General features: G+C 37.0%; 1 protein-coding gene across 9 annotated transcripts in view; it reads left to right on the top strand.

Moving 5' to 3' along the window:
• ST7 (suppression of tumorigenicity 7) overlaps nucleotides 1-23,493 on the top strand; it is a 231,257-nt gene that overhangs the window by 22,697 nt on the left and 185,067 nt on the right. The window contains exon 1 of one of the 9 annotated variants that reach the window (XM_045792789.2): nucleotides 20,814-22,451. The exons of the other annotated variants lie outside the window; for them this stretch is intronic. Within the exon in view, the coding sequence (XP_045648745.1) occupies nucleotides 22,439-22,451 (13 nt within the window). The 5' untranslated portion in view covers nucleotides 20,814-22,438. Of the gene's footprint in view, nucleotides 1-20,813; nucleotides 22,452-23,493 lie in introns of those variants that run through there. 9 annotated transcript variants of the gene reach the window in all.

Below are 23,493 nucleotides of genomic sequence, written 5' to 3'. Positions count from 1 at the left end.
TTCATATTTAGATATATTAGTAGTGAATAACCAACATCCTATTCGACTTGGAGTACATATCATTTGAAGTATGGTGATTGTTTTAAAAATATGAAGCACTTTCTATATTACTTTCTGATAAAATTCAACAAACATTTATCAAGCCTGCCTCACATGTGATACAGAGATGAGAAGACATGGCCTCTTCCTTTCATGAAATCATGAATAATTGTGTTTGACTAAGGTTAGCTGTTATAATGGAGACAGGGTGGGACCAAAGGAAGGGATTATGAGAATTTGTGGCTTAAGACTGTTTTAGATGAGCTTCAGGGAACATCCTCTGACAGATTTCCTACCCATTGTGTTTTCCGTGAATAGCTGAACATAACCAATTTGGGACCAAATACTAAAGTGAAAGATAATTTTAATCTTTAGAATTTCTCAGATAACATGCAGAATATTTCTGGGCATGTGTGATTAGAGTCTGTTATAATGGACTGCTTCTTCATCCTAACTATAAGTGGAAGGGAGGATAGAAGACAGGATTTAGCGGCAAATTGGGAGTCAGGTGGTAGTAAAGCAGAGTCAGTAAACTGAAAGCTAGTGGTTATGTGGGGTAAGGGGTTTTAGTTGCAAGCAATAGAAATTAACCCTATGCAATTTAAGGAAAAGTGAAAACTTTCAGAATCAAACGAAAAGGTGAATTAGATTTCAGAAAGGACAAAATATCTCCAGGGATCTAGGTAGCAGGAACTAATGGATAGTTTTCTCGGATGCTACTGTCAGAATGAATGAATTCTAGCTACTTCAATTTTTTAAAAAAAATTGCTGCTAAATATCAGATTCTTTGGAGAAAACATCCATGTACCCATCCCACCAGTTGACATCAAATGAGATGGGGAAGTTTAGCTTCAGGGGAAGGAGGAGCAGGTTTTGGGGAAGACTAGTCTTGGATATGTTCAGTTGAAATATGTTCAGTTGGAGATATTCAGACATTTAAATGGAGATGTCAGGTAGATAGATAGTCTGGAGATTGAGATAGCTGTTGGACACAGTTTATAGTTAGTATTAAAAGCCACACGATTAGATAAGATTACTAAAAGCGAGAGTATAGATAGAGAAGAGAAGAAGCTCTAGATTGAGTTCCGGGGCTTTCCAACTCCAAGAGCTTGGGAAGAAGAGCAAAGCAGACAGGATAATTAAAAGCTTCTTCTGCAGTCGAGCCTTTTACTGAGAACTGGTGTGGGCATTCTTATCCTCTGAGGCCTTTCAATTGGTTGGTCCATCCACATTCTCCAATCTTTCAACTTCCTAGCCACCCATCCTTTAGTATTACTCCTTTCAAGTTCTTGATTATTCAGCAGGACGTTAGCCACTGTCCAAGAATTTATGTAAGATTCTGAGTCTAGGCCTTCTCTTCTGGCAAAGAGAACAAATGTATTACCTGGAGTTCAGCCCTCCTAGAGAATTCTTCTTCATTATCTGCATAGTCGCCTCAAAGAAGGGCCATAAGCTATAAATGAGTGGTGGCATGTCATGTGCAGCCATCTAACTGGGTTTGGTATTTTGGCTATTTTTCATTCCGAGGCATCTGACTGGGTTCTAGGGGAGTCCCCATGAAGCCAGGATATGCTTGAGGGATAGGAGGCCATTGGCAGGAGTGACTCCCTGGGAGCGTGCATCCTGTCATGCACCCTCCTCAGGCGTTTGGACTTGCTGTGGCATCACTGGCCTGGCTCTTCCAGGCTGCAGCAAGAAAACTGCTCCTCCTTGGATGTTCTATTCTTGTCACTGAAAATTGGCCTCTGCTTTGGGTTCTTGACTCTGCACTACCCCCTTGACCTTCATAACTATTATTTCCCATAAGATTGCTCTTGGCACTCAGTTCTGCAGATCCATTACTGACCTTCCTACTTGCTCAGACAGACTTCACAGGAAGCCTGTCACCCAGGGGCTTCTCTTGTTCCCACTTCTGGAGTCAGTCTCTGTCTGGTGCTAGGAGTCACCTACCATGACCACATTCCTCTTTTCTTATTTTCCAAAAATTTCCTAGGCAGTCCTAATACTGTGCATTATTTTTCCCCTATTGGCTATTTAAGCCCTGTTCTGATCTATAAAAATCCAAAGTGCTTGAGACATTTTTATAATTCTATAGGAGGACTCATAAGTATTTTCCTGAATCAGTCCATATCTCAACATTATGAGTTACTTTGATCAGTCTGGTAGAGTGTTTATTTGGGTGTATTGGAAGTGATATTGGTGGAAAATTAGGTTACATGTTTGTCTATTTTAATAAAATGGAATATTTATTGATATTTAAAAAATGAGGCTGAAGAGTATTTTCTCTTCAGCTTCCTTTCATTAAACTGGTTCACTTGAGGCCAGTATTTTAGCTATCTGCAACATTTGGTTTTTACTATGTTTTTCTGAGTCTTGTAACATACTGTTGTGTGCAGATTTCATAGTTAAATTTATTTTAAGATTTCCTGTAAAGCAAATTGATCTTTGTGGACAAATATATTCTAATAATATGAGCACTAGAGGGCAGGCTTTAAAAGATAAGGCAGTAGATTTCATTTCTTAGTTTTAGAAATCTCTGTGATCACAGCTATTGAAATAATTGAAGCCAGTGATTAAAATGATTGTTGTACTAAAAGAATCTTTGAGGGGGTAAGTTGTGATCTGTGAAGTATACCAAAAATACTTTTAAATAATCAATGGAAGATAAGAATAGGCAATTCAATTGACCATCTACCTTGCCTCAGGATGGATGGGCTTCCAAAATGCACTCTCAAAACGACATGGTTGGACACTAGTGCTGTGAAAGCATTCATTATTTATTTATTTAGTAAATACTTACTGAGGGTCTACTATGCTTTAGGCTCCCTGGAGAACACAGAAATTATTTAGATACAGTCTTTGTCTTCAATGAACATATTATCTAGTGTAGTACTATCCAATAGAAATATAATATATAAGCCACACTTGAGCCACATATGAAATTTAAAATTTTCTAGAAGTCACATTAAAAAATAAAAAGAAACAGATGAAGTTAATTTTGTTAATATATTTTATGTAACTCAGTTTCCCCAAATTCTGTCATTTCAACATGTACTGCATATACAAAATTATTAATGAGATAATTACAATATATTTTTTTGTACTGAGAAATTCAGTGTGTACTTTATGCTTCTAGTACATCTCAGCTTGGACTGGCCACATTTCAGGTGCTCAGTAGACACATGTAGCTGGTGGCTAGCTTTATGCAGTTGTCCTCAGCACACTCATCAGGCTGCATTCTGGGAATTGAGGTCATGGCCTCACTATCTTTATTGAGGTATCATTTATAGATTGAGAAAGTCACCAATTGAAGTGTACAGTCTGTCACTGCCTATTTAAAGATAGCATCTTTTTTGCCCCCCCAAAATATATGTCTTATGTATTTATATATTATTATTTGTGTAGATATATTATTTATATATTTATTAATATTTATTGTTTATATATTACATATAGGCACATATATATGCATATTTATATATATATGCATATTTTTTTTAGAGGGGAGAGGGGCAGAAGGAGAGGGAGAGAGAGAATCTTAAGCAGGCTCCATGCCCAGTGTGGAGCCCCACACAGGGCTTGGCCTTACAACCCTGGGATCATGACCTGAGCTGAAATCAAGAGTCAAACACTTAACTGACTGAGCCACCCAGGGGTCCCCAAAATATATATTTTAAAATACCTTTTTTATTTTTATTATCTCTGTGTCTTCCATGCACCTTTTTGCTAAACTGTCTTGTTTGTTGTTTTTGTCACTCTTCTGTTAGAAATTTTCCTTACGTGTCTGGTGATCCTTGACAGAAAATTGAAAGCGTGTGTGTGTGTGTGTGTGTGTGTGTGTGTGTGTGTGTCTGTTGTCTTCCAGTGTGGGGAGGTTGGTGGTTGTTTAACATTCGTCTTTGCTGTGAGTGAGCAGCAGAAATGAGTAATTTCTCTTTCAACTTTCCTTCTCCAGTTTGGATTGGTTTCTTTCTAGTCTGGGTAACCTCATCCCTTTGATTTTTGTTTAGCATACTGTGTCTTTGCCTACAAATCTCCTTCCTCTAAGGGTTTATCTTTTTTGTTTTGTTCTGGTGTGTATACACGTGGGAAAACAACCTTTTTAAAAAAATGCTAAAATGATCGAGGTTGTTATACTTGCACTAAAATAAGAAAGGAAGGTAGAAAATAGGTGGACAGTTCCTTCTGTGTTGTATAGGTTGCAGTGTAGAAGCACAGGTTGAGCTGTCTGTTCTATGCACTGCCCCCTAGAAAGCTGCAGGGCTCACACCCTCGCTTTTCAGGTTTCTAATCAGATATCACTTTCTCGGTTCAGCCTCTGTTGACCTTGAAAATTGGAAATCCCTTTCCATAGCCGTCTGCATACTCTGGCACTCCTTATGCCCTATACTGGCTTTATTTTTTTCTTTATAGCCCTTACCACCATCTGACATACTGTAGACTTTATCTCCTCTGAAAATGAGAGCGGAATTTTTTAAAGTAAAATTTTAATTGACTATAACATACGTATATAGGGAAAAGCAGAAACCATAAATTTATAGTTCAATTAACTTTTATGACATGGTACACACCTGTGTTCCTGTCTCCCAAATTAAGAGGTAGAGCATTATCCAGCACTCCAGAGGCTTTCCTCAAGCCCTTTTGTATCACTAATTCTGAGCTAAACCCCCTCCTTAAAGGTTACTACACTCTGGTCTTCTCTCACCATGTATTAGTTTCACTTGTTTTTAATTTTATATAAACTGAACTATAGAGTACATATTCTTTTCTGTCTGGATTCCACCCCCCTAACATTTTATTTGTGAGTTTCATCTATGATATTGCACCAGCAGTTTGTTCATTCTCTTTGCCGTGTAGTACTTCCAATGGATTGTATGGCCATAATTATTTATCCATTCTACTATTGATGCATATTTGGTAGTTTCCATTTGGAGCTGTTATAAGTAATTTGTCTTTTGTTTCGACAAAGCCTAAAAGGTTCCTAGGCTTCTACTTTTTCCATCCTGATAATGTGCTTTCCCTGAGGCAATAAGTGGGGTTGACTACCTGCTGGAATTTGGGGAAGAGGAAATATTATCCAGTCATATTTATATCCTCCACTAATTGAGCTGCTTGACAGCAGTAATCTTGACTTAATCGTCTTTGAAACTTCAGTACCTTGCATGGGCCATGCAAGTAGTCCCAAGTAAGGAGGAAGCTGTTTTACAGATTGGGGTGGACCACACGGCAGACTGTAATTTCCTAGTCTTTGTTTAACTGTGCTTGCTTCTTCCTCATTCCTGGTATTCAGATCCTGATATATAACTTGAGTACATCCAAGGATTGCAAACTCAAATGCCTCTAATGGGGTCAGGTAAGTAAATTAAAGGAGGCAGTGAATTATATATTTTAATCCATTGTTGCTGTATGGGAGTGTGGGTCATCAGTGGACTGTATCTTCTAACTTTTCAAGGGAAGTAGGAAATGGTATTTTTATGGAAAGTCTCCCATTTTACAAATATTAGCAACTAGTTCAAAAAGTTTTAAATACTTTTGGACTCAATAAAACACACCTATGGGCTAGGTATGATGACCTTGGGGCGGCCAGGTTTTGATCTCTGATATGTGGCCATCTTGGATTTCCTAGCAACATTCTAAAATTAGTCTGGAGTTCTTACCCCTTCCCACGTATCTAGCATGCTGATCTGTCTTCCTAATTGTTCTTAACTCTTAATCTTTTTTTTTTTTTAAAGATTTTATTTATTTATTTAACAGAGACAGAGACAGGCAGCGAGAGAGGGAACGCAGCAGGGTGAGTGGGAGAGGAAGAAGCAGGCTCATAGTGGAGAAGCCTGATGTGGGGCTCGATCCCATAACGCCGGGATCACGCCCTGAGCCGAAGGCAGACAGTTAACCGCTGTGCCACCCAGGCGCCCCTTAACTCTTAATCTTTGACACTTAACATGTCCAATTGTGCAGTAATGCATCTTGGAAAAAACTGCCTGGGAAATTGAGCTTCAAAACTCTGCCAACTCCTGTAGAAGTTGCTCTGGTGATAGATGATATGAACTTATTAGTGCTACTTATCATATCAGGCTTGTTTATGTAGATAAGTGTTTTCTTAACTAGGTAGATATAAAATCTTTATTATGTTTTTCCTCCAGTCCATTAGTTGTCATTTTCTGAGTAGATCCATTATTCTTTATCGGTCCACAGAAATCAGAGTATCACCTGGTGTGATTCAGTTATTTTGGTGTTTTCTCATGGTGGAAATGAGTAACTAACCCTCTTTTGTCAAGCTAGATGACAATTGGATGTTATTTACACTTTCTAGTACACAACTGAATGGGTGTTCATAGCTGATATTTCTTCCCCAGTGTGTGTCCCCTAGAACATTAGTTCTGGGAGATAATAAAGATGTTCTACAAGGAAAGTGTTCTGTGGTGAGTAAGTTGGAGAAATACCACATACCACACGGCTCTCTAGAAGAGTCACAACGCATATTTGCTTGGAAAAGTATAAGAAGCCCTGGAGGAAGGAAACAGTTAACTTTGTTTAATCCAAATATTCATTCATTTATCTAGCAAGTATTTATTGTGTCTGCTATGTGGGAGGCACTGTGTTATTCTCCCAGGATATACTGTCTTCATGGAACTTATGGTGAAAAAAATTGATACTGAAGGATCTAAAATTGATACAAAAAATTGATACTAAACAAACATATAAATTCCTCATAGTCTGTGAGAATTTCCAGGAAAGAGCTAAACAGGCGGCTATAATAGAGAATAACATGGGAATATACTGAATTTGAATGGGTAGGTAGGGCCTCTCTAAGAAGGTGACATTTAAAGTGAGGTGTAAGGAATGAGAAGGAACTGGGTGTATTTCTACCAGGGGGAAAATATTCCAGACAGAAGGAACAGCAAGGGTGAATTTAACATTAACAAAATACTTTGTGACCCTACTATGTACTAATGGGCACTTGGCATGGTAATCTCTTATCCATTTTACAGATGGAACCTCATGCAATCTGCCTAAGGTCTCAGAGCCTGTCAATTCATGGTAAAACAGGGATGGAACTCAGGCAAGCTTGTGCTGTACTGCCTTCCAAATTACATGAGATTGAAATCCCTCCCCCCTTTAAAAAAGATTTTATTTATTTATTTGAGAGAGAGAGAGAGAGAGAACACACTTAGTGGGGGTGGGGGAGTGGGGGGGAGAGGCAGAGGGAGCGGGAGGAGCAGATTCCCCACCGAGCAGAGAGCCTGATGCGGGGCTCAATCCCAGGACCCTGAGATCATGACCTGAGCTGAAGGCAGATGCTTAGCCAAGTGAGCAACCCAGGTGCCCTCCACCTCTTTAAATAGTAAGTCTGTTAATAAACTTTAGTACACTAGATGTTTTGGAAGACTCTGGTTTGCAAGGAATTATGACAGAATCACTGCCCTGGTCTTAAAGGTTCAAATAGTAGAAAAGAGGAAAATGCTTTTTTGCAGTCTTATCAAATGCTTTCTCAAGAATTTACATACTAAACATAGGTACTTGGGGCCCTCTGGGCCCCCTCTTGGGCACAATTCCAAGGTGTGGTAAGTGCAAATGACAAATCCTGTGAGGAAGAGTACCCAGTGACAGATAAAAGAGAGAACGGACTAGCTCTGAGTTTTGGAGGAGTAAATAGCATATAGAAGCAAATCTATACCTCTGTGGTCCCAAAGGGTTATACAGAACCTTGTGAAGGGCGCACAGCCACTGGACAGTTCTTTTGTTAGTAAAACAAAGTTTGGCCCTTACTACATAATATCTGGAGAAGAAAGAAAGATTATGCACTTTCTAAGTATTATTACACTGATCAACATTATCTTGTAGAACAGTTTGTTTATGAGATAAGAGAGCTGATCCATTCTACAGATAACTAATCAACTTGGTGTAATATTGAAGTTTGTTTCTAATGTTGCTCATGTCTGGAATTTTGTTCCAACTCTTTTTTGTTAAAAAGAGTTTGGAGATGCATAAGTGCTTTCTGTTATTGTCACCAAGGAATTCTATCTTTGCTGTGCACTGCCTTCAAAATGTCAGTGTTGTGCCTTGTCATATACTTAGAAGACTTAAAGCAATGCTGTCCAGTAGAACTTTCCTTGGTAATGGAAATGTTCTGTAATATAGTGTCTGTTGAGCATATGTGGCTGGTGCAACTGAGGAACTGAATTTTTAATTTAAATATAAATAGTCATATGTAGCTAGTGGCTGCCATATTGGACAGCACAAGCTTAGAAGTAACTTGAATATTTTTATGAGGGAGAAACAAGTGGACCAAAAAGCAAAGTGACCTTTGGGACCTTTTCAAGCAGCATGTTCCTGTAGAGGTTAGTCCTATATCTTCATTTTATCTGCAGTTACTTCAGTAGCCTGTCAAAATAATTAAGTTATTGAGAAAAGCTTCAGAGCTTTGTGTGACTTATTTGAGAAGTAGGGACATATGTTGTTAATGTTGCGAGGGCGCTGCTGTCCCACTAGGGGCCATGTGGGAATGTGTGTGTGGGCTTTGTGTTGTCACAGTGACTGGTCAGTGCTATTGGCCTTTAATGCCTGGAGGCCAGGAATGTTAACTGCATTATTATCCTGCTTAAAATACCTATAGCACCTTCACTGAGACATACTGTTGGATCTTTTTGATGGTAAGAGTTATATTAAATTTAGGAATCCTAGCAACCAAAGGTTTATCTCTTCTGAAAGACATCTGGAACACATTCTCTAAAGCTCTGGCTACAAGGTTTTTCTGTTTTGTAGCCTATGGTGTCGTGAATCTAGGATTTCTTTTCAGCACCCACTGATTTGAGGGACATTTGAATATTGATTTTGAAAAATGCTGAAGAAGCTATTTGATCTTTGTTTACAGCAGAAGCAGTGAAACTGGCACCTTATCTAGTGTGTTTAAAAATCCGTGAGGATGACTGGAAAACTGTTCTGCTGCAAATGAATGGAAGGAAACAGGAGATCTAGTTTTGGTCAGCTGAACCTCACCCAGACAGTATTCACCTCTCTCTGCTTTAAAAGACAAATTAGTCAAACTACTTATATTATGTAGAAGAATGCATGTGTTTATAGAATATATTTCCAAACTTAAAGGCCACTTTCTTCCTGAAAGAAAAAGGTAGAAAAGAAATTACCAATGCTAAGTGCAGGGGAATAGTTCTACTGCTATTTTCTGTTCTGGTCCCTAGAGCACCTTTCACTTGGTAAAGGAGCTGGAACCAGGTTTTATATCTGTGTGAGTTACAGAAAGGACTAGTAGTTAGTAAAGGTGATAAAATTGCAGATACCAAGTAATGATGCTTTCAAAAGCAATCCATGTGGATTGTTGACAGAGCCTACTAGCCTTTAAGATTGTTCCTGGGCCAAGCTTGAGAGAAGGTACTTCTTGTGTAACTGTCTTACTAACTGGAGACCACTTTTGATACAGTCTAGTGTTGTTATGCTTTCTTTGGTAATTATGGGTGGTAGATTGGTAGTTGCGTTAATGTCAATATAGGGGGTATATTAAAAAAGAAAAAGATGGATAAAAAAAGAAAAAGATGACGAATTTTCTTTATTTTTCCCTTCAATGCTATAGTAATGGTCCTTACCTTGTTCTAGTAAAAATATAATCTGATGTCTCTATTTTACCTAAAGATAAAATATAATATAAATATGTGGAAATCTGAAAAGACGTTATATGAACATACTTTCTTAAACATTAAAGTTTAAGTAATTTTGGTTGGAGATCAAGTAAGAATATCTATTTTGGGGGGAGGATTTCAAGCTTCTAATACAATATTGTTTTTATACAGTAATTGGTGTGTTTATAAGCTTTGTTAATTTACGTTCAGTTGGTAGCATGATACATTTTTAATGCAGTCTATTTCAAATGGATCAGGTATATAGAATCTCTGCTATCTCCCTAAGGATTGCAGAGTGTGTGTTTGTGTGTGTGCGCTTGCGTGTGTGTGTTAAAGGTAGAATCCTCTCATTATGAACCACTGAATGAAAAAATTGTGCAAATTAATAATAATATAAAATATATTCCTTTTTGTACAATGCCAAATGCATTTACTGAATTAGTTTTTTAGAATGTGATTTTTTTCTGCCACTTTGGTATACTGCAAAGCTTTTTTAAAAATTATTTTTTATTTTATTGTTCTATGTTTCTTAGAAAGGAGTTCTAAATGGGTTGTCTCTAGGTCCTAATTGCTACTTATTGGATTCATGTCACATGGAGGGTGTCTTTGCAGGGTGACTGCAGTCTGTTTAGAGATCCTCCACTTTGATTTGTCTACAAATCTGTGGTCAGGGTCTCTTACAATGATATGGCCATTATTTATTGTCTATTTTTTAAGGTGAGAAGACTAACTTTTATGATATCTCATTTTAAATTCTATTTAGGTCCTTCTTTTGTTCCTTCCTTCATTCTTTCTGTTTCTTTACATTTATATGGATGAATAGTAAATAGTATGGATACTATATTTTTGACGGAATAACTTGATCCAGATGGAAAATGATTGCCTTTTGGATATATAGCAGTAAAATTATTTAATTGAGGAAAAAACTCAATGTCCTGAAAATGATTTCCTGGACAATGATAATCAGAGGTCTAGGGTGTTAGCTAAAGAGTTCTTTGATCTTATTTTTCTATTAAACATTGGTTCAGAATTTTGCCACTTCATCATGTTGCCCATGGTCTCTGGAGAGACACATGAAATATTCAGCTTGTTGACTCTCTTAATTCTGAAATATGTTGTGTATATTGAAAAGAAATGAACAGTCTATAGACATTTTTTTTAACTCTGGAAAGATAGGCATTTTAATAATTTAGAGTTCTTGATTGACTCTTTTTTATGCCTTTTAACATACAGTCCATCAAGATTTCATGGCAAAGATGGAGAAAATGATTGTGATAATGTAATACATGAAGGTTTCTATCATAGTGTTCTAGTGTCTTTAACACATTCTAAAGAATGCAATAAATGTTAGTTCTTGTCTTTTTCTTTGAAAACTTTTCTTTTGTTGAAAATGTAAAACAAGTATTCCTAGAATAGTATTATGTAATTTCCACAGTTATATTTTTTGTCAATTCACACAAAGACGTTTACACTCTAGTACTGAAATGAACTACCAAAAAGAATGGCTCAGTCCTTAGGCATTGACTCTAAGTTTAAAAGCTTTCTGCCTCCCACATACTTTTCCCCTAATTCTTTGAGTGGATCTAGGGGACTTGTGCAACCAAGTTCTTGTTCTGTGCTCAGGGAGAAAACTGTAGACGCTAACATTGAACTATCCCCCAAATGACCTAAAGAATCTATTCACGGTTAAGAAATCTGTCTCTGAATAGGCATTTTCTAGTTGATGAGTATCTGAAAATAGACTTTTGATTATAGAAATAAAACATTTTTCTTTTTTATAGTTATTTTTTACATTAGTGTACTTACACTTTATGTCAAGTGTTAAGGAATGTCTATGAGCCCCTTTATAAATATCTTGTGATGTTTTAGAGATAAGTGCTTTAGTATAACTTATTTTAAAATAGTACCCAATTTGAGAAAATACATAAGTTACAGTAAACAATTAAAAAGATGACATCTTTTGGGCTATTTTTGGGTAAAAGAAAACATTTATGATACTTTAATTTGTATTCCTATAAAGACTTGATTCAAGTGTAATTAGGAGTATTTTAGGTAAGTAGTGTATGGGAACCTAACATGTTTTATCTTTTGATTTCCTGAGATATTTTTGTAATATGGCAATATTTAAGTGTTTTGCTACTGTATAATGCCCGGAAGTTCACTGCCTCTATATTTTGTTCCTTGTCATATCATCTATCCTCAGTGTATGCTTTTTTTTTTCTTAAACACACATTCCTAGAATCTTTTACATTCTCCGTGAAATATTAGACTTAAGTCCTTTGAATCTAATTTCACTGCAGTAGAATGTATTTTTAAATACATTATAATATTGACAAAATGACTTAAACTTTCTCCATTTTATTTGATCATTATTTACTTAAGGTTTATTATAAGGACAAATTTTCAATGTTAGTAATTCACATTATGTAAATATAAAATCTGGTATTATTTTAACATTTGTACAGACCAGGAAAATCTAAAAGCTATCAGTCCTAAGTCTAGCTAGGCCTAGTTTTGACTCACTTCACCTTTAGTGATCTCCTGTGATAATGAGTCATAAATTGTCCCTGTTTTTCCTGTATTTACGTTGGTTATTATCATTAATATAAAAATATTTCCAGTTTTCATGGTTAGACATATGTATCAGATTTTTATGAAATGCTAAAGAACATTACTGATAAGACCCCATGAGATTTAGTTCCTTCTTTGCATATCATACTTCCTGCCCAAGTGCTGGTGGACTGTGGAAACAATGACTAACATGGATCACTGTTTTAAGATACAGTATGCTGAATTCCCAGACATTAATTTAAAAATAAATTATGCTCACGAAAAGTATGTAGGGCATGTTTCTGCTAAAAAAAAAGGTCCTGGGAAAGAGCCTGAATTGGATTGAGAAGATGGAGTACCATATAAAGAATGACTAATAGGACAGATATTTATTATACTTTCATCTTTAATTTGGCATTTAATATATTCAAAAGCTGATGCATTTTGTTTGTTAAACATAAATATATAGACCATAAATAGAAATATTTCACAGATATTTTGTTATTTAAGCAAAAAAGTCAATAAGAGTAATTTAATTAATAATAAATAATACTAATTCCTGATATTTCATCATTTATAAGGTATTCTCAGACATGAAATATGGGTAATAGGTTGCTGAGAGGTTCACATATTTCATGTCTGAGAAAACTGAGGTACAGTGTTGCCTAAAGCAGGATGAAAAAGTGGATCTTGCTTTAATTTCAGCAGTTTTACCATCTCATGCCTTTCTCATAGAGTCAATGTGCTTTTTTTTGAAGGGCATTGTCCATATATTATTGGAAATAATAAAGCTTTCAAAGGGGAAAAGTTGTTACAAGTCTGTCATTCTCTCACATCCTTTACAGTTTCAGCAATGAGCTCTTTCCTTTCCTCGTTATTGTCCTTGTGTTTCAGGGGTGCAGCCACCAGTTGGTAGCAGTGTAACTTAATCATCCATTCTGAATGGTTTGTACATTTTCTGAGGTTCAGGGAGTTGCTCTTTGCTGAAGCGTGTCCATTTATTCACTCAACAAACGTTGCTAGTCACTAGAATTAATGAAATTTTTATTCTTTATTTTTTATAATGCTTTTTTATTCAAAATTAAAATTTCAATGAACTTTGCATAAATGCCATTTAAAGTTAATATTTCTCTACAAATTTAGAAACAGAAACTCACTTAATTCCTGCCAATCCTTTATCATTCTTTTAGCCAGTCATTCGGACCCTAATTATATGTATAGTTTCGGGTTATAGTGTTTTATCTTAATGTACTTCATGACTAATTCTTAGCCGGAAGATTTCACAGCTTTCGGCTTTTAGACTTCACATATAAAATGACATGCCTTTTTTTTTGTGTGGAGTGACTATTTTTCATAGAGAGTTCATTCTACTTTTGTAGCAGTGACAAAACATAGGGGCGCCTGGGTGGCACAGACAAAACATAAAGTAGAAAGTGAACACCATCAGTAATTCTACTGCCAGATATATTTACTTTATGGTTTTTTAAAAGTGTTTTAAATTTTTTTATTTGGAAAGTTAATTCAAAAAATTTTAAATTGTGGTAAAATATACATAACATGCAATTTACCACTTAACCAGTTTTTTTTTTTAAATGAATCACTATTATTTTTCTTAGGTGGGGAGGGGCAGAGGGAGAGGGAGAGAGAGAATCTTAAGCAGGCTCCATGCCCAGTCTACAACCGGACACAGGGCCCTGAGATCCTGACCTGAGCTAAAATGAACAGTTGCTGCTTAACTGACTGAGCTACCCAGGCACCCAGCCCCCACTTAACTAGTTTTTAAGTGTACAGTTCAATAGTTATGCTGCCACCCTTTAGAACTTTTTCGTCTTGCTAAAGCGCTCTACTGCTCCCTGCAGCCTCTTGCAACTACCCTTCTCTTTTTTTTTTTTTTTTTTAAGATTTTTATTTATTTGACAGAGAGAAAGACAGCCAGCGAGAGAGGGCACACAAGCAGGGGGAGTGGGAGAGGAAGAAGCAGGCTTCCCAGCGGAGCAGGGAGCCTGATGCGGGGCTCGATCCCAGGACCCTGGGATCACGCCCTGGGCCGAAGGCAGACGCTTAACGACTGAGCCACCCAGGCGCCCCTCAACTATCCTTCTCCTACTCTAGGTATCTCATAAAAGTAGAGTCGTATGGTATTTGTTGTTCTGTGACTCGGTTACTGCACTTAGCATCACGTCCTCCGGGATCATCCATTGGAGCATGTGTCAGAATTTCCTTTCTTTTTTCCATTGTATGCTTTTCCAAAAAACCTCCAAAAATGCTATATTATTCCCACTGCTTTGTACTTTATTTTTTTCAAACCTAGCAGTGTTGCAGATGTCTTTTCAAAGACATCAGTATTGATACACCATTATGTACATATTCTTTCCATGGCTACCAAGAATGACATGCCTGTTCTGCAGAAGGGGAAAGTGAGGCTTGGAAGCGTTTAACTTCCAGTTTATAAGTAGCAGTGTCAGAGACTAATCCAGGTTGGCTTGATTCTGGAGTCAGACTGCAGTGGTTCCTGTAGACCAAGGATGTGATTATTGAGGGAAAATGAAGCAATTTTGAAGACAAATTTTTGTGGTGCTAAAGGACCTGATTGTATGCTTTTGTTGTGGAAAGTTCCACAACTTGGATTTTATGGTTGCAGAAGGCACAAATGTCTGTGTCTAGAAACATCTTCCAAGTGTTGTACTCTATTGTATTTTCTCTTGATTCACTCATATCTGTGTTAAGACTGGATTATTTCTGAGACAGCTGCAATTGTCCTGATCAGAAATATATTTCCAACAGCCTTTCAAAAAGCCAGAGATAAAAGAGCAGAGAGGAAATTATCTGCCTCTTATCTGAAGGACAATGAAAAGTAAAAAAATGCTGAAACTCTCAGGGGGCTAGGTCAGATATCATGATTAGTGTAGCTCATTACAAGCATTTTAGGGCCGGAAAAGACCACAGAAATAATCTAAAACTAATTTTTAATTTCATAAATGAGGTGCTGTTGTGGAAAGACCAACCAAAGCAGTTAAACTGTCCAGTTAGGATCGAAATCTAAGCATCTTGTTTCTCAAGAATTCTTATTCAGCTATTGTTTGTGAACAGCGCCAGATTTTCTCATACCAAACTAGCTAGCTATTACTTGTATTTTATACTATGAACGTACTTCATATATAGTTTCATTGCTTATAGTATAATTGAGGAGATTTGGAAATCTTTACCGGTGGTTTACATTTTTAATAAAATATTTGAGGGCTAGACATGTATGTGGGTTGGAAATGTTTTTGTTGCCCTTCAAAGTAGTTAATTTCTCACAAGTTGATTTAGCATTTACCACTAATTCTAATGTATAGGGAATGAACAAGGTAGTGTAGGCTATCAGTACTCATGGTGTCATTAGAAGTGAAGGGGGTTGGGATAAACGTTTTCTTGAACTCCCAGCCCTGATCCATCAAGCAGTTGTTGATGGAATCCATTATCTCAGTGAGTCTTGTTAATGGCAGAGACCTAATTGAAGATCAGAACTCTTTCAGAGAAAGGTCAGATCAACTATATTAAAGATTATAGAACAGGGGTTGGCAAACTGTAATTAAGGGCCACCTGTCTGTATGGCTTTCAAGATAACGGTGTTTCTACAAAAAAATATTTTTAAATGATTGAAAATATTCAAAAGAAGAAAAATACTTTATGACGTTTGAAAATTTAAGAAATCCAATTTCACGGTCTATAAATAAAGTTTTATTGGAACACAGCTGTCCTCATTTGTTATGTATTATGTATGTCCTCATTAGTATTATGTATTGTTTATGGTTACTTTTGCAAAAAGTGACAGAGTTGAGGAGTTGTGACAGAGACCAGATGGTCCCACAAAATCTAAAATATTTACTCTTTGGTCCTTTATAGAAAGAGTGTACTGACCCTTGTTATAAAACACCAAGAATGATTTATGTTTTGGAGTACCATGGATAATTTGTGACTTTCTTTGCTTACCAAAAATTTGAGCTGAATACTACCGTATTTCCTGAAGAATTTCTACACTGTTTTTTTGCCTTCGGATCAACCCACAATAGTCCATTCATGACCGTTTTTCGTGACTTTCTTTGCCTATTTTCCATCAGTTCCTTTTGCCAGCCAGATGAATAGACCAAAATCACACAGGAAGGTCTGTAGTTTGCCTAAAGAAACTTTCTACAGAGGGATATGTCTGGCTTGGGTACTTCTGTGTTCTAGAAACATGGATTTTGATTGTGATCTTTCCACTAGAGCTATGATTCAAATGTATATACAATGACCTTCATTTTCAAAGTGTAAAATAAACAAGCATATTTATTGTTGGATACATATTATGGGAGGAAGATCTTAATCTTTCATGTTTTTCTCAGGCATTTAAAAAACTGTTCAGTTATGTTTCTTATGGCAATTTTAAATCAAGATTAGTTGATGTATGTTCTTTTTTATTGGTTAGCCTTAAACATTTAAACCAATGTCTCTTTTTATAGTCATTTTTTGCTAAAGTAAAATTATCAATGGTTAGGCCACTAACCTCTTATAAAAGTTACTTCCTTCCCTCTTCCCAGCTGTGGTTACTTGATGTCAGCTCTCCTGGGGCTCACATAAGAAAGGAGTGGCCCTGCTATGTTACAGGAGATCTGAATCTTGCAGCCTCTGAGAGTTTGGTATCATGCCAGCATTGCCACCGTTCTTTTAAAGCATAATCAGCAGTTGTTGTCTATCCAGAAAGAGTGCTTATCTGAAGATTTAGAGTTTGGTAAAGTGGATCTTCAATCAGGTTTTACTATGCCTTTAGTCATAATCCTGCTTTTGTGCTTGCCAATGATTCTTAACTTTGTATTGGAGATTGTATAGCACTGGTCTGAGTCATGGTATTGAGTTGAGCAGTTGAATTCCCTTCTTATTTCATAGGGCTGTTTTGTGACCTAGTTGGTCCTTGATGGTCCTCTGTCTTAGCTTACTTAAAAGTTTTGAGATATGGAGGTAGCTCACTCACGGGAGGAATTGGTTTCATCTGTTAGAATCTTCTTCCTTCAGAGAATTGTTTTTGTAGTGGAGCCATCTCACATTATGGGGTAGGCCATGAGCTAGCCTTGGGGCTTGATAAGCAAAGCCAATGAAGAAGGAAAGAATATGAAAAGGAAATGCTGAAGCAGATGCAGCTGGAGTGGGTGGTAAGAAGTCTGGGAGAGCAGCGACATCTTAGGTAAAATTTGTTCTGACTTAGACTTAGGGGAAGTTGGGATGAGGCATAACATTAAGGCATTTTGACTCAACTCTGAGTTGTTGGTGAGGAGGGTGAGAATAGAGACCAGAGGGGAAACCCCATGTTATCATTTTTGCGATGTGGAAAAACAGGGTGAGCATTTATAATCTACCTCTGGGGTTTTAAAATGTGCAATAAAGTGAGTTATTGAATGGGTTGGAAATATGATGTAAATATTATGATAAGGTTATGGTTTACAGGTTTAAGAGGGAAGAGTGAAGTGGGAGTCATGTTCTTTCTCCATTTTGGGGGAGGGTGAAGGGCTATGGACTCACATATCAGGAACTATTCCAGGTAGGAAAGCCATGAAAGGGAGAGAGAGGAGAGCCCCTGAGCTGTCATCTACAGAAAACTTGGCACTCCCTGTCCAGGCCATCTCAGTCATGTCTGGGAAGGAGTCTCCTTCAGAAGCTTTTTTTTTTTTTTTTTTAAGATTTTTAAATTTATTCATTTGAGAGAGACAGAGGGAGTGAGAGCACAAGCAGGGGGGAGGGGCAGAGGGAAAGGGAGAAGCAGACTCCCCGCTGAGCAGGATGTCCACCTCAGGGTTTGATCCCAGGACCCCAGGACCATGACCTGAGCTGAAGGCAGACGCTTAACTGACTAAGCCACCCAAATGCCCCCAGAAGCTTTCTTGCTGGAACTCAGGGCTTGTTGTCTTAAGAGGGGTGACCTTTATTGTGAACCAGTAGGCAGGGTCTCCCAACAGTTACTTCTGTGTTTTGTGGGTGTTTGCATTTGTCTGTTAACTCTAGGCTGAATTACTGGGGGGCCTGTCTAGAGAGAAACAGTGGACCTGTAAACAGTTGGAGGCTCCCTCGGACTATCAGCCATTCAACGTAAATGCACTGGATTTGGACAATACACCCTGGCTCCCTGGTTTCCCACCCTTGAGGTGGGTCTGTTCCCAGAGCTCCAGCAGGATGGAAGAGGGGATGGTGTGGACTAGAGGAAGAGGAGCAGTTACCTGCAGGGAGTTACTTGAGTCTTCTCGTCCAGCTGTAATTGGTTTACAGTAGAATTCTAGATCACTGGTGTTGAACTAGATTATAATTGAATCAACCTCCTCATTTTACCAGTGAGGGGAATGGACTCCTACAGAAGTTCCAGGACTTAGAGAGGAAGTGAGTGGCAGTGTTGAGACTAGGCCTTAGGTCTCTTGATTCAGTAGCTATGCTTCTTCCAGCCTGGAGCATGAAAGGTTAAATTATAGCAGGAATCTGAGATGGGGTTCCCGGGTGTAATGAGGACTGCTGCTGACTCATCAATAAGTTGCCATTAGGACAGTGATCCCTCCCTGGGCCATAGGCTAGAACAGGTGACCTGAGAAGAACCTGTGACTCCAATGACTCGTTGCTACTTGCTGAAGAGGACTATGATGTAATTGTTGCCGGGGGTGGTGTGTGTTGGGGGGGCTGCATCTAGACTTACCAGCGAGTCTCCTTTGCTGAGAGTGAAATGGGGTTAGAGAAGTTTCTTGGGGAGGAAGGTAAGGGGAACTAGTTAAAGGCCTTCCTCCTGAGTGACCTGTGAAGTTGGTCAGAGGAACTTGCTCAAACCCGGGCCAGGAAAGTAGTATATACCGTGACATTTGGAGAACTGAAAAGTAGAGAGGGATGGACTTGGTGGTTGCTGGGAGTGCTGGGAGTAGTTCTGGTCCTTTTATAGTTATAGCTTTCTGCACTTGAGTGCTTATTTCTGCTTAACTGGGTAGTACAGCTCTCATTTTAAACTGTCACAATGGCTTTGAACATTACCTTTCATTCTGGTTCTGTTTAATTTTTCTATATGTTGAAATTGAACATAGACTATAAAAGAATTTTTGTGAACTGTGAACTAAAATATTTGGGAAATTGCACGATTGGTTTTATTGGAAAGAATGATCTTAATTTTTGGAAATTCTTTTTGTTTTGTTTTGTTTTGCTTCCATTTGTTGATCACCTAGTCCTTAGAGGCAGAGTCATGTAGGACTCAGAGCTAGGCTGCTTCAGTTGGACCCTGGCTGTGCTCTGTTCAGTGTGTGACCTTAGTTATGGGATTGATTTACCCTTCATGCCTCAGTTTCCTCATCTCTAAAATGAAGACAGTACCTTAGAAGGTTGTTGTGAGGGTTAAATAAGTTAACACGTGATGTAAGACAATGCCTGGTACACATAAGTACTACTTACACGTTAGCTCTTTATTTATATAAATAAAGGCATTGACGTAGGCCCTTTGTCAGTTTTTGAGCCAACAGAGGCTCAGAGGGATTTAAAAACTTGCCTGAGATTATCCAGCTAATAAGTGGCCAAGGTGTGACTTGAACCTTCCCTGTCTGACTCAAAGCCTGGCTTTTAACCACTCTGCTGGCTTTTTGAGGTGTGGCAAATCACTTAACTGTAGGTTGTAGGCTTTTTAAAAATTTTTTATTTTTTATTGGAATATAGTTGACATATAATGTTACATTAGTTTCAGGTATTTAACATAGTGATTCTGTATATATTATGTAATGCTCACCACAAGTGTAGCTACCATCTGTCACCATACCATGCTATTATAATATACATTGACTGTATTCCTTATGCTGTGCCTTTTATCCCCATAACTTATTCATTCTATAACTGGAGGCCTGTATCTCCCATTCCCCTTCTCCTATTTTGCCCATCTCCCTCTACCGTGCCCCCGCAACCCTCAGTTTGTTCCCTATATTTACAGGTCTGATTCTGTTTTTTGTGTTCTTTATTTATTCATTTGTTTTGTTTTTTATATTCCACATATAAGTGAAATCATATGGTATTTGTCTTGACTTATTTTACTTAGCATAATACCCTCTAGGTTCATCCATGTTGTCATAGGTGGCACGATCTTGTCCTTTTTAATGCTGCATAATATTCCATTGTGTGTGTGTATAACATGCATACCACATCTTTCTTATCCATTCTTAGGTTGCTTCCATATCTTAGCAATTATTGTAAATAATGCTGCCATAAACATAGGGGTGCATATATCTTTTCTAGTTAGTGTTTTTGTTTTCTTTTGATAAATACCCAGTAGTTGTAATTATTAGATCATATGGTATTTCTATTTTTAATTTTTTGAGAAACCTCCATACTGTTTTCCAGAGTGGCTGTACTAATTTACATTCCCTCCAACAGTGCATGAGAGTTTCTTTTTCTCCACATTCTCAACACTTGTTATTTCGTGTCTTTTTGAGTTTAGCCTATAGATTATGGGTTTTATAGCTGTTTGCCCATTTATCCATCTGTCTTGTACCTTCTAATTTGGATTTTTTATTATGTTCATTTTGTCAATAAAATGCATTTCCTTAAAACTTCTGTAATTTCAACAAGAATTATAAAATATAAAGTAGGATAAGAATAAAACAATTGCTCTTAATATAATGCTATTCAAATAATTAGGTAAGAACTTTAAAAAGCCATGCTAACAGTACCAAATTCTGAAAGGCATAAAATGTCATTTCTTGTGACATCTGATAATGGCTATCAGTGTTTCCACACACTTCTAAGTTTTGTGGAAATTAAGACAGTTATTATTAGGCATTTCGAATTTACCATTTTAAAACAATTATGGCTTTACTGTTTTAACCATGTGCACATCTTAATTACCAGGAAGAAACTATATCAACTTTTTATAGCTCATGGAAAGCTTTCTAATCTCTACTCTAGATTAAGATAAAGAGAATTAAGGCCTGAGAAGTGAGACAGGGCTGCTTAGCAGCAGTGGCAGGTGGGGTTGATGAGAATTAACAGCTTTTGACTGTAAGCAGAATGGTGGTGTAATGGGATCTGCTTATGGTAATGAAGCATTGACTAGATGGCTGCGTGACGTGATGTTTTCGCATTTATTTTATAAAATTATTGGGGAGATCTGTTTAATGATGCTATTGAGCCCAGTATTTTTAGACTTCTGTAGGATACATACTTTTGATATTGAGTTGAAAATTAGAAATCATATTTTATAGTATTGTCAATTTGTAATTATCTTGTGGAGAAACTTATTCTAAGTAGCAAAATAAAAACAAAACAAAACCACTCTAAAGAAACAATACCTTATCTTTCTTAAAGTAGGTGCAATTTGAAGGAGTATTTAATATATCTCTAAATTGGAAATTGTCCAAACATTCACGTTGCTCAAAAAAAAAAAAAAAGCTGATATAGTTTTTTAAACTTTATTTATTTATATCTTGTCTCTGGGCAAGGTAAAGAATTGTATCAAGATGAAGTAGCCATTGTTAAAGTTTATTTAAAGTTTTAGCCAGGGATATGCTCAAGATCAAAACAACTGGCAGTGAAGGAAAAGATGGCTCAGTGTATATGGCAATGTGACATTAAAGATTATGTCAGATAGAGTCTGTCTCAGGAATGACCATATGTCCTTTCCATCTGACGTCTGTTTCAGGACTCAGACAAATGAGTCAGAGGTTTTAGATCTGCTTTGAAGAATTGTTCTTTCATCGCCTTAAGTAGGTTTGTTTACAAATTAATCAAATTTGTTTCAAGTGGATCAAATGTGCATACATTCAAATGAATGGACCTAATGGCAAAATTATATTCTTCTTAAAAATTTGGACAATTAACCTTTCAGGTTATATGGGTTTGTACCATTGAGTACTAGGATGAAGTATAGATATCTTGTGTTCTTTTCACTTAGAGAAAGAAGAGAATTTTTTCCCCTAGTTTTAAACTAATTATAAAGGATGAAATAGGAAGGAATAACAGTTCTTTTCTAAGAGAGACTTTTCTAAGATGACTTTAAAAGAACAGGCAAAGGAGAGCAGAGCCACGTCAGTTGTGGCTTGAGTTCGAGATAAGCAGAAGTGTGTGTGTGTGCTTAACGTCACATGGCAGGAGGCTTTCCCCAGAGCAGTTTGCCTGTCCAGGGAGCTGTTTCATTTTGTGTCTGATAGAGCTGTACTTTGGAAAATACCCGGTCCCCTGCCTATTGCTTCATTATGGATTATACAGGTAATATTAAATTTTAAATATTGTCCAGCCACGTAGAATTATTTAAAATAAAATATTTTGCATTTAAATTTAACAATTATGTTGATGTGTTTGTATTTTTAAAAATATCATGTATAAATTTGTTGTATACAAATTTTGATTAATTTAGGATAAGCACTTAAGGGAATTTGTCAGATATTCCCTTGCTTTTTCTATTACAGTTTGGGTCATACTCAGACAGACTTAAAATAAAATGCAATCCGTAATTAATTCTCATGCCTTCCCTCTGGGCCAGAAGGTTTAGAGTACAAACATCTGAGTTCAGATTATGCCACACAAAGAATATAATATACACGCCATCTACAGAGAGCTTCTGGTTTCTGTAAAATATTTTTGGTGTTGTGATAGTTGTTTCGTGCATGTGTGTGGCTCAGTCTTTTAGATAGAGTTGATATAATGCGGTAATTGGAGAATTTCAGTTTTTATCCCAAATTTTCTGAGTATTAATGTGTCCAGAAATTTCAGAGGGATAACTAGCCTTTTTCTTTTTTAAACTGTATAACCTTGTTCCCAAATTCTAGTTTCTGATTGGTAAATTGGTACAGTTGTTAAGGGTTAGACTAAGCATAGGTGCTGGTTGCTGGGTAAGTGGGGGATTCCCTTGAATCAGGTGGGATGAAGGCAGGATTAGGAGGTGAGGTGATAAGAAGGAAAGGACATATGTCTGCCAAAATTTGTGAGCAAATTCAAAAACTAATTACCTTAATTCAAAATTATATTGCCTTAAATTTGAACTTTTGGGTAATGGTGACACTGTTTTCTGACAGATTCCTTTTAAACCAAAGAACAAAGTCTTTTGGAAGATTTTCCACTAGGGCAGAGACCCACCTTCCATACGCAGTATAATGATAAAATCCCAGTGTGCATTTAGATTAAGCTCTATTTACATTCTCTATAAATGATCCCTTTTGATGTATGTGTGGATCTTTGATAATATGGTCCCAAATCGTGAAATTTTTATGAAATTGATAATTTAAAATGTAACTTTTAGGAGCTTGTTATG

The sequence above is a fragment of the Ursus americanus genome, chromosome 3 (assembly GCF_024610735.1).
Source record: "Ursus americanus isolate L20-20 chromosome 3, mUrsAme1.1.p, whole genome shotgun sequence".
In the NCBI taxonomy this organism is placed as follows: domain Eukaryota; kingdom Metazoa; phylum Chordata; class Mammalia; order Carnivora; family Ursidae; genus Ursus; species Ursus americanus.
This window is presented reverse-complemented; position numbering and strand designations above follow the sequence as displayed.